Genomic DNA, 12332 nt, shown 5'->3' on the forward strand with positions numbered 1-12332 from the left:
TCAGTTTGCTGCTGTTTCAATAACTAGGAATAATTATTTTGCAAAGGCTGAACCAAAAATTGAAAATAGTATCTTAAAACCTTTATCCTCGGTTATTGGATAAAAGTACTTTGAACATGAGCACTTACAACAGGTCTTTTTCTAGATGATTGACATCTTGGCGATAAAGTTCTTCCTCCTTAGACACCTTGAGTCTTTCTGCGCACACGTGCTCCTCTCCCATCTGCGCAGCAGCCAACATAGTCTACAAAGAGTTCAGCAAGTAGAAGTTTTACATACTAGTTAAACCATCGCTAAACAAACATAGAGAAAAAGAACTAAAGCTATGCCTATTTTATGGATTTAAAATAAAGTTTCATAATTCTATTTATAATTAATATCTACAGTTGGTAGCGTTGGAGTCTACAAACCAGCTTTCCCGTACAAATTTAGACTTTTTAAGCTAAAATGTATTTTAAATTTGCTTGTGCCGTTATTTTCCCTGTTAATTGTCTGAAGCTAATAGAAAGTTCAGAATTGATTTCTTTAACGCTTTTCCTTTAGCCATAATTTTATTTATCTACATTAATTCAAATGTGAAATAAAAAATGGTCGCCTCTTGGCCGTATGAGAACCTGCACCTTTCAGGTTCCTAGCCAGATCTCACTAATTAGAGAATCAATCAGGACTATCCAATAGAATTAGGAAAACAATGAAGATTGTAGCTATTTTAAGTCGAAATAGATTCGCTTTCAAGTTTAAGAATAGATAATTCTTAACAGACTTTTGATATTTAAACAGAAAAAAAAACCATGAAATTTCATACTTAAATTAAGAAATGGTATCTTCTCAAAAATAAAAATAGAATCTTTCTCAGACTTCATAGTATTTCCGCAATAACTGGACTCATCTTAAAAATTAAAGATTTTATTAAAGATAACGAGTATTTAAAAGCAATTTTGAGAACTTCTATGAAATGACAATAGTTATCTGATAACTCATGTTACAGTCTCAGCATATTTGGGTGTATTCATATGACTAAAAGTAATAATTTTTAAGTAATAAAATATGTAACGCATTTCTTTTGATAGATTCAGTTTTCTACCTTGATTTTAAGGCAGGTTTCTCGAACGGTTTCCTTGGCAGTGATGGCCTGCGACTGCGCAATCCTCCTCAGGTTTCGCACCTCCAGCCTCAGGTCCTTCGTCTGTTTCCTCAGATGCTTCAGCTGACTGTACATCTCTGCGCTTACCCGGAACTCTAGGGAACAAAGAGACTGAACACTGGCGAAGGATGTTTTACAAATTATTCTTATTTTTCCTTAATTGAAAATCAGTTATTTTAACTGAAAATAGCATCTCAGTTGCATTTATATTGCGCTCTATTATCATCTTAATTTTCATAAGAAACTTTATTCAACCAAAATATTCAGTTCCAGCAGACAAATGTAACAACAAGAGTAAGAACTAATGCACACTGAATTATTTCCCGAGAAACTTAATAAATACTCAAAATATAACGCATATGAAATTAAAGTTTTAGCTATTTTTTAACCTAAGAACTAATCTTCCAAGACATTTTCTATATCATGGTACTTAGTTTAAGTTACCTTACACACAAAAATTCCATTTCTAGCTGTATGACTATCGACTGGCTTCTTCACAAATATTGAAGCATTCTCCCTCTGTGTACCTTTTCAGGATACCAAGCAAAATGAAATACGGTGTATAGGAATTTCGGCCAGAGATTTTCGTTTAACTCATATATTATGCTAAAATCTACGTTTCATAGTAACAGGATCAAAAGGAAAACAGACTAGGAGAGTAAAGTTTACTACAAAAAGACTAAACGTTTACTAAGAGTCATATAAAAACATGCCTATTTTAAAATTAAGTTTCTATTTTGTAGAAAATCACTCATTTCTCTTGTGCCATACAAAACGGTATATTGGTAAGAAAAGGGAGAGCGAACATGAGCACGTGCAAATCTAAGCCCATATGGCTGAATCTTACTAGACAAATTTGGTTCTTCGCCTATTCCAATAATTTTCTTTCGATGACCTACGACCTGTTGCTGTAATAACGAAGAAACATATTATTTCTATTTATTATTTCATGCTACAGAGAGTGTTTACTCATTTTTAGAAAGATTTCGAGGAAGTTTTAAGTAATGCTTAAATTGTAAGAAGTATTGTTTTAAATGTTCAGTCTGATAGCTTCAAACAGCCCTTTTTTAAAATAAATTGAAATCTTTTAACATATTAGAAAAAGCTGATCTCATTGAAGAAGGGATGCACCAGGATAAAAAAAGCAAGCATGAAAGTATCGTACTTTTCTGTTAAAACCATACCACTTGGCACGTTATTTATATGGCATATTTGCTGGGCGCCAGTTATCGCCAATTGGGTTTTATATCTTCCTTGGCGATAACTGCAGTTACATAATTTTCAAATGACGTTTTTCATCTAATAAATTAATTCTTTTAAAATGCAGTAGATTTCACGACTTGAGATTTTCTACGCTATGAGTAAGTGGTTATCTTGTTTCTTCAAGAAAGAGATATTCATCGCATACATACAGACATACAAAAAATGTTTAAAACACAATCGAGATGCGATTTTCTTTCATGAAGGGAAGAAAACGATGTTCTGAATACAATGGATCACGTTATTCGTTGTGTTACTACCATATGATTCATTTACTTATGGTATCAAAAGTTAATATATATTGGGACTTCCGCAACAAAAACTTGTTTCAAACGGATTACAACACAATGCTTGCTGACTGCAATAATAACATAACAGAGATATGTGTCAATTCGTTGTTATATCGTTCTAATGTTAAATCGATGGATGTTACAAAACTGGAGAAACTTATAAAAGCTTATTAAACAAAGATAAAAAGTAACATAGGTCGTGTTTTTCTCTCGCTGTGGGTTCTTGGTAGATTTTGCTTACTTAGAGAATGTTTCCTTGTTGCTATTCCCGAGCGTTCCCTTTAATCTAGTATCGAGCCGAAGCGTGGAGAGAGAAATAAGCCAAAATACGGCAGCTTGATGCAAAAATGTATGGTATGACTTTAATGGAAAAGTACCATAAGTATTTTTGGAAAATATAATAATAATTAAATTTAGAAAATTATGAAAAATTATTTATCCTCTCGTTAAATACAGGCTTTAAAAATCATCAAGAAGCATATTCGATTTGGCACAGGCTGAACAAGTAAAAAGGAAAGGAAACAAATTATCAAACTGGCCAAAGTGGTTATTGAATCAAGGATTTAAATTTAACAAAGAACATTCAATGTATAAAACGAATAAATACGCACTACCTTTAGTAGGGGGTGAAACCGAATGTTGTCTCTCGGAGAGGGAACTCGGTTTTGGGGGTGGGGCAGGTTTCGACCGGGGTTCGCGATCTGTAAGGAAAAGAAGAAATTAAAAAATAATGAACATTTTGAACGTCAAAATATTTAAAAACAATAATTTATCGGTTATAATATTAACTTGTTATTTTTTATTTATATAACTTCGCTTGTTACCTTTACATTCTAAGGAATTTTACTGGGTCGAATTAAAATTTTTCTAACAGAAGAAAATAAATTATTTTTCACATCCGGTGCAGAAGCTTTAAGAGAAACGTTTGAGCATAAATAATAACTTTTATAATTGAGACTTTAATGAATGAAAAATACAAAAATATCTCAATTCTAGCAGTTACCATTTCCTTTTCTGAATTAAAATGAAATGCATGTCAGTAAGTTTATTCAAACTTAACTGAAAGTTTCCATTATAATATGGAGAAAAATTGTTTGAACGTATTTAAAATTTTTAATCTTCCAAAATTACAAAATTGAAATGTAAGATTGATATTTCTTGCATTCTGATGTTTAACGAGGAACATTTGGCTGTTATCTAATACAGTCAAAAGTCGTTAATCCGGACTCGTCGGGACTTCGGCGATTCCGGATTATCGATTTTTCCGAATTATAGATCATCAGTTTAAATCTCGTAAGATGGCATGCAGAAATTCTAAAATTAAAAATATGAAACCGTAATTTATGAAATAAAGAACAGTTATGATCTAAAGGGTATCAAAATTTACAAAAAAAAAAAGAGCTTAATATTTATTTGTTTACTTTATTAAACATTTCTTTCAATGTAAGTTGTTTAAGTTGCTTCGTTTTATGTGATAATACTTTCTCTTTAATTCTATAAACAGACATAATTTCTTGTTCAGTTACAAAGTTCCGCTGTTCAAGTCCCGTTAATTGCTGTGCCGAGAATACCGAATAACTTTTCAATCGAAATTTTTTCGTTTTCATTAACCTCTCTGTCACATTCTTCATGTCTTTATCCATTTTTTGCAACAATTCCACTTTTTGTTTGATGGACATCGAAACATACTTTCGTTTTGCACGATCCTTTGGGAGCTCCAGAATCGGAAATTCTATTTGACATAATCGAAAGTTCAAGTTTACTTTTATAATATTGTTCTTACAGTCTGCAAAAAATAATAAGTAGGATCCAATTCGAAGATTAATGAACAACGCAATCATCAACATTAACTGAAATAGATAATTAGATAATTTTAGCTTATACCGTCCGTTATACATAAAACGCGCACGCAAAAACGTATTCTGTGCTTGTGCACACGCATATGCGCAGTCGTAAAAGGTCGTACGCGCACGGGTAAACGCCTATGCGCATGTGTCAACGCGGCGCCTGCGCAGAAAGTTTTTAGCTTTGAGGTCCGGATTATAGATCATTCCGGATTATGAGTGTCCGAATTAACGACTTTTGACTGTATTTATTAATACCCTCTTTTCATAGAAAAGTAATGTTACATGCATAAAACTTGTGATAATTAAAAAGAGGATGTACTTTCTATTGAAAAATGAGAATTCTCGCTGATGTGTAAACAGCATTGAAGGCGTATTTGACCATTTCACAGGATGACTCAGCTTAAGCAAAGGGTATTTGTATGAGGAAGCTTGGATATCTTTGAACAAAAAGTGATCGCATTTTCCCGCCTATCATATCACTTTATTCGTTAGACTGTTCTTCTTGTCAGAATGGTTCTTCTGGATTAAAATTTTCAGGTAATTCAAGTGAACCATAATAATGCAATGGAAAAGCTATGACAGAAGCTGAAAGAGTGAAAGAGGAATTGTACCAATGCTTTCAGGAATATCAGGAACATTAGAGCGAGTGTGTATACTCAGATGGATATTACTTTAAAATAGTAGATTAATAATACATTTTTTACGTTTCGGATAATGTAACTGTTCTATAAAAATTTTTCGGAAACTTTTTGAACATAGGAGTGTACATAAGAAAAAAAGTGAAGTAACTATTAAATTTCAATTTGAAATTAATATCTTTTGCTAATGTACATAAAATTGTTTTTAATGAATGGCAAAAAGACAATAATAACTGAACAATTTAAGAAAATTAAATTTCGCTAACATTTAATTTTGAGTCACTCCTTTATTTACAGCAGATAGTTGAAATTAATAAAATTGCCCAAATTAACCATAAATAGAATTATAATTAATAGAATAGCATAAATTAGTATTACTAGAATAGCATTGCTACTTACGATCTGTCTGTACAATATTATCATTTTGATCGATTCGCTTTGAATAAGGAATCAATATTAAACGTTACAAAAATATTTTGCTATTATCATATTCATTCCCACATGTACATAAAGTTTATATTGTTTTATATAAAGTATAATCATTAATTAAACATTAGGCAAGGTTTTGGATTAAAGAAGAACAAAACAAATAAGTATGACGTAAAATAAAGAATGTTAAAATCATAATTAATATATTATTTAACTATAGTTGAGAAGACATGTAATTATAGTTTATTAGCAATATGCATGCTCACTGTACTGTGCTATATCTACAAACTAAAGAGGTATCATATGTAAGAATTTTTCTACTTGTAAGATTCCTTTAAAATGTAAAATCATTTTTTGTGTCACGCTGTCGATATGTTTATAATCTTAATACTTTTGGCATGTTAAAAAAGACTATCTTTTGCATACTTAATATTTAAAAATTTTGTGATACAACACTTTTATTAAAACTTGACGATTTAAACTATTAAAGCTTACTAAAGAGTAAGTTTATTACAGAAAGTACATGATTCGTCCAAGTGTAACATTTTACAAATATTTCTATTATGTACTTGCGACTCTGTAATTGCATGATGAAATATTTCCCATTTTTGCTATTGTTATTACTAAAAGTATTTATTGTATTACTCAAAATCATTTAGGATACAATTTATTTTAGGACATCCAGTTTCTGAAATTGAATAGAATAAGAGTATTTACGCTTATTTTATTCTTTTTAATAAATTAATAATATTCATTACTTGGTGCTATAATATCGCTGAAGAAGAAAGCCCGGATACGAAACAGTCTTCTAAATTTTATTTATGTTCCAGTGCATTTTCAGATTTTGATTTAACAGCTGTAGGATTCCTCACTTTGTAAATGATAATTTACAGTTGAACGTGAAGAATTTTAAAAACTGCTAAGCGAATAATAGCTTAAGTTCGTGTGACAAGAAACAACAAGATGGAAGGGTAAATAACCCTTTATTATTCAAATAAGATTTAACAGAACTCCATCTTGGAGCCGACACTTGCGTTTAAACTTAAGAGGCTAAGAAATAAACTAAAACTAATCTAAACTAAATAGATATAGCCGAAGCTATCAAGATTCTAACCGAGTTGGTCCCGTAACGCTAATTGACTGCTAAGCTATCAAGGGCCTGAGTACGGCCGAGAGTAATAACAGCTTTGAGAGAGAGTAGCCAACAAGGCAGCCGCGCGCAAATCAGAAACTCTGATTCTCTCTAACACAGCAAGTAGAACTTCGCGGTTAAATACCGCTTTTCCTCATTATGTATTCAGACATGATCCCAAAACTACGTTCTGGCCGGAAGTAGTAAGTTGAAGTTAAGAATCGACAGGAAAGGAACTTTAACTCAAAATGTAACTGTTAATAAAATTAACATAATCCTTACACAGCATCTTCAATGCAATCTTTCCAAACGTTTTGGACTCTTACCCCCATTATTCTATACTATTAAGAGATTTGGCGAGTGTTGCCAATGTGCGAAACATTAAACTTTTAATTCAGTTTTCACACGGTTTCACAAGAAACAGCATAGAAAAGAGAAAACAGTTCTATGATTAGCGTTGGGTAACAAAATGTACTTTATGAGTCATTTTTATTTCCGCCACAAAATTCATTACATTTCGTATTTATAATTATATTTTCAAATAGCAAGATGATAAAAGACAAAAGTAGAGAAAATACCTGCATTTGTGACTTTTACTGTAGGAGGGTGTAGCTGAGTGGGAACAGAATCCACATCTAAAAAAAAAAAAAAAAAAAAAAAAAAAAAAAAAAAGAATACATTTGAAAAGAAATAAAAAAATATTTTGAATGCATTCTTTAACAGATATCCAAAATGTTATTATCTAAACTTAGGAAAAAATTCAAAGAAAAAACATGACTACAGTCTTTTGAACTTTAGTAGTAACAAACTGGTTAAGATTTTCAGAGTGAAGTGTGCGTACTGAAATTTGTGTGTACTGCGCTTGTAAACTTTGAGACATGGGCTCATAAATATTCAATTAACAATTATGTTCAGTCTGTGACTGAAATACGTAGTCGTGTTTAGAAAAAAGCATTCCCTTTATTCACAACAATGTATGAAATTCGTATCATTCAGCATTTGCATGACTTATATCGCTGACCCTATTCATATGACTGATATCGCTGACCCTATATATTTTTATTCCCTTATCCACATGTTACAGCAACTAACAATTCCATAAAGATGGATTTCATTGGTAGATAATACATTAATTAAATAACGACACACATCATCAAAGTTTTTAGACACAAGCATGAGCAAACAGAATGATAGGAAAAAAACTGTTTTTCAGCGTCCTTTCATGAGAATATGAAAAGTTATCTGTAATCTAAACGACCTTGCACTTTTCTTAGCTTATTAAATGGTATTGTTCTGAAAAAGCAGTTTTCAGTACAATTTCAAATTGCTTCTGTGAATGAAGATATTCTCAGTAGACATCGTAAACATAATTTCTAATAATGTTTCTACCATTATTGTATCGAAGATGATATATATAGAGTGTTTGTTATATTCAATATAACAAATTATTTTATATTCAATATAAAAAATTTTTAATGAGGTGGGCGGTCATTTGTTTTAAATGTGAGAAGAAAAGAAATTAGAGAAGTTTAAAAAGTATTAAATAACTTTTCTTCTTAACAGAAAGAAAAAAAAGGCATAATTACATGCAGAACCATGACAAGACATATGCTATTAAAATTATGTATTGACGAAAAAGATAGAGCAAAATTAAGAAATTTGTAATTGTTATAATGAAATTTAAATTATTTATTGAAATCAGACGGATTCTATTTTCATTAAACTTTTAAGTACAAAAGTAAACATTAGTTTTTCATCATTTATGTTTTATTACTCAATTCAAAACGATGAAAGTTAACGTAAATTGAGATAAATTACTAGGTAGTTGTCGTATTAAGTTATTCCTATTTAAATCAAAATTTATTTGTTTCCAATTTAATGTTTCATGAGCAAAAATGTTTTATATTGGCCATTGACTAAACATTTCCTGTTTATATGAACTGTTACTTAAGTAGGCAAATAATAATATTTAACAGAAGCTGAAGATCTAGAACACAGATGATTAAAAATAAAAGATGAAGCAATTAAAAACAAATGAAATACATTAACGACATTTTAATACGAGAAAAGTTAATTATATAAATCAATGCTCTTCCAGATTAGTTTGAAACTAAACGCAAAATTGTGGTGCACATTACAAAATGTACAGAAATGCATATTATAACAATTAACAAATTTAAACGAAAATGAAAAGAAAATTATATTGAGAAACTCATGCAGCGTGTAAATTTATAAAAATGTGTTAAAAAAGGAAATTCCCATACGCAAACTGCACTCATGGTATACTTTTATGAGCACATTTCTTGTTTGGACCAAACTGCAAACTGCTTAGAGAACAGCTGGATAAACCGAATTTACACATTTACACATACTACATTATAAACAGAATAATAATGTTCAGTTAAAAATCAGATTGTAAAATTTTAAGCAGATGAATAGTGCACGACTTCTTTTGAAGCTATTTTATGTTAGCACAATCAGAATATCAAGTATCTATATCACAACATCTGATTGAAACACATATACGGATTTTAAGTTAGGCAGATATAAAAGAATAGTCCTTTATTTTAGGAATTTATATTTTTTATGCATAACCTGTTGCAGAGAAATATGTTAAACAGATATAGTTTATCTTACTTGAGGTGGGTTAAAAGTGTAGCATGCCTGTGTACCACTAGAGAGAAAGAACAACTAAAACCAAAAGAAATTGCTAACAGCGAAAGGCATATTACAGTGATGAAAATAGGATGGCTACCCAAAACGTGAAAGGCGGACAGAAAGCAGAGAAAGATGGCTACTACAGAAATGAACACAACTTGCTGATAGCAAAAGACTTGGGAGACTGGTTATCCATGGAAGATGAATAATACTGGAGCAATGGGAGTGAAATAGCGATGAAAAGATAATAGCTATTAAAGCAACAGAAGACAATGACGACACAGAAAGGAAAGACTCTCTAATTATAATAGGAAAGAAAACCAGTTGTAACTGAAGTAGCATACTTGGCGCTGCGTTTACAATTCGTTAAAAATGGTTTACATAGTAGTTATATATTACTCCTAAAATATTTTGATAAAATGCGTTTCTTCTCAGTTTTAATGAGCTAATAATAAAAATATCAAGTTCTGTTGCAAACTTGAACTCTCTAATGATATAATAACCGTTTTCTGAAAATACATACTGCTTAGTTAGATTATATAGCCGCTATACAAGAAAATGTTGAGAAAAAGTTTCTGTTTTTGCCATTATTAAAGGTCTACCGAAACCTAAAGAATGCAGGACTATTACAGGACACTACAAAGGTAGGTTGTCTCACGTCCAATGAATATTGTTAGATGCTATTGTTTCTAACAGGAAGAAATTTACCTAATTGTTTTCAACCATATAGTTTCAATATTTCAAGAAATTGTTTAGAAAAGTGCTTTCCCTTTATTCCAAATAAGCAATTTCAGAATTTGTCGCAAATGCTCGAAAATACATAGGAAGAGCATTTATGCTTAAGCAGCATGATAATAAAGATCACATAAGTTTTCGTCATTATTTTGCTGTGTTTGCGAACAGTTCATAAAGGTTTTTTTTTATGTGAATAAGGATTTAAATTATTTCGTATCATAATAAAGGAAAGGTTTTACCTGAGGAATGCTGGCTGCGAAGGGATAAGGAGGACTTGATGGCTGGTTTCACGGGTCTTTCGGCTAAAAAAAGAACTTATGGCTTACATACGTTAGTTCAAAAAAGAAAATAAGAAGACAACGGAATTAGGAGGCTTCGGCATTGTATTTACGATTCTTTCTTTGCAAAACATCACTGAATTATATTAGCACACCGTTATTTGAAAGTCTTAATTTGAAACCATATACAAATGGAAAGGGATTATAATTTTTGTTATTGAAAAGGTGAGAAAAAATTATTAGAGTGTCGTAAAATATTTTCCAAACACTCTGTATAGCGTGCTCAACATTTAAGAGGAGTAATTTCCTATGTAAATAAAAAAGTATATTATTATTTAAAATTTTACAGTACCAAATAGTTTCTTTTATTTTCGAATCATTACTAAGCAACACTTATTCATAAAATGTAAACATACAGAGTTGCTAATTTTATATTATTTATGACATAATATAGCGCTATAATTCATCATAACACTATACGTCATTATAACACTATAATGAATTATAGTGATAACACTAAAATTCCTTATATTGCTATAAAAACAAGCAGTTCCAAGCCATACAAGCAAGGCTATGCTCAAATATTAAACTACTCCCATAATCTCCATCTTTCTACAAATTATCTTCATTTAAAACTTATTTAAACTTTTTAATAATATGCTTTTAAATTTAGTGTTTTTCAGTTAGCAAAATTAGAAGAGGAAAGCTATAACTATAACCTCACTATGTTAAACATGTTTGCGTATCTGTATATCAAATTAATTGAAACGTCTTTTCTTACAGAATGCAGCTGACACAACAAATGCAGTAAATTTAAAAGCAATACTAGTTGGTTGCGCTAGCAATGTTTTAGCAAGATATAAAAATTAAATTGAAAAATTGAGTTATTATTATTTAATTTAATTTTACGGTACTCCAAAGTCAGATAAGTTACGAAATTGAGAAATCAGTCTGGTACCTCTTACGTATTAAATCAGATACTTTGCAAAAATTTCTCATGTTAACCACTGGTTGGTGTTTCTGGACAAATTTGACTAATTTTTATTTTTCTCAATAACAAAAAGTGAGAAGGAAATTCCTTATTTAATTACTATAACTGCGATAAACAACATTTTAAAGCAAATAAAGACATAGAAGCATAAATTTGCTACCCATTTTCTGAAAATAGCTCCAGCTGTTATACTCAAAACGTTAAGAATATAGAAGTGTATAAGAAAGTTATAGAAGTGTTAAGACTTTCTTCTCTATTTCTCGTTTGAATAAAAATACTTATTTTCATTTAAAATCATTAACTTCAGCTAAATTACAGCTTCTTTCTTTGCATGAGGAGGCCTATTTTGTAACCATTCTGTTGTATTCTATTAAACCTATAAGGAATTATAGTTTGAGCTTGATCTCGTGATGTAACTGGTAGCAGGTGCAACTAGCAAACGGAGCATATGTGGTTCGAGTTCCGGCTATAGCATTCCTGATTTTTTATACTCTCTGTTCCAGAAAGAAAAACTAATAGCTGTACAGCGCACCCGAGTAATATGTGGTGGACGATAATTTATCACCACTTAAATTCTCGCAGTTCAGACCTCAATTGCTTTTAAATTGGGAAGGAATATGAGGAATGATCGCTCTTCCCTGCGCTTACTCTAGTAATGTAACTGGTAGTACGTCCTTGTAACAAACGGAAGATCCGTGGTTCTAACCCCGACAAGGGTATAGCTGAATTTTTACGTTACTGGCTCCTATAAAAATCCTAATAACTCTATCAACTTATAATATTCTACATTTATTCTATATCTCTATACTTTAACTTTCGAAGAGGGAAACAGTGAATAGCAAAATGTGTAATTTTAATTGAAAATTAATTCATTTTAGCTTAAGTGTAGGCTGATTAAGTTTAATGAAATGCATAAATTGATTAAAAGCA

At 30.8% G+C, this 12332-nt stretch overlaps 1 protein-coding gene across 8 annotated transcripts in view; it reads right to left on the reverse strand.

Annotated features, from left to right (window-relative positions):
• The window catches only part of LOC118191457 (coiled-coil domain-containing protein AGAP005037-like), a 769544-nt gene that overhangs the window by 76505 nt on the left and 680707 nt on the right, over positions 1 to 12332 (reverse strand). For all 8 annotated transcript variants that reach the window (XM_085811562.1, XM_085811561.1, XM_085811564.1 and 5 more), the window contains 5 exons: positions 10373 to 10435; positions 7319 to 7375; positions 3306 to 3395; positions 1085 to 1239; positions 129 to 244 (listed from right to left, as the gene is read on the reverse strand). In XM_085811562.1, coding sequence (XP_085667688.1) covers positions 129 to 244; positions 1085 to 1239; positions 3306 to 3395; positions 7319 to 7375; positions 10373 to 10435 — 481 coding nt within the window. The remainder of the gene's footprint in view (positions 1 to 128; positions 245 to 1084; positions 1240 to 3305; positions 3396 to 7318; positions 7376 to 10372; positions 10436 to 12332) is intronic.

This window comes from Stegodyphus dumicola, chromosome 2 (assembly GCF_044657685.1).
Source record: "Stegodyphus dumicola isolate Sdum_Otavi_A_Nest chromosome 2, ASM4465768v1".
NCBI classification, from domain to species: domain Eukaryota; kingdom Metazoa; phylum Arthropoda; class Arachnida; order Araneae; family Eresidae; genus Stegodyphus; species Stegodyphus dumicola.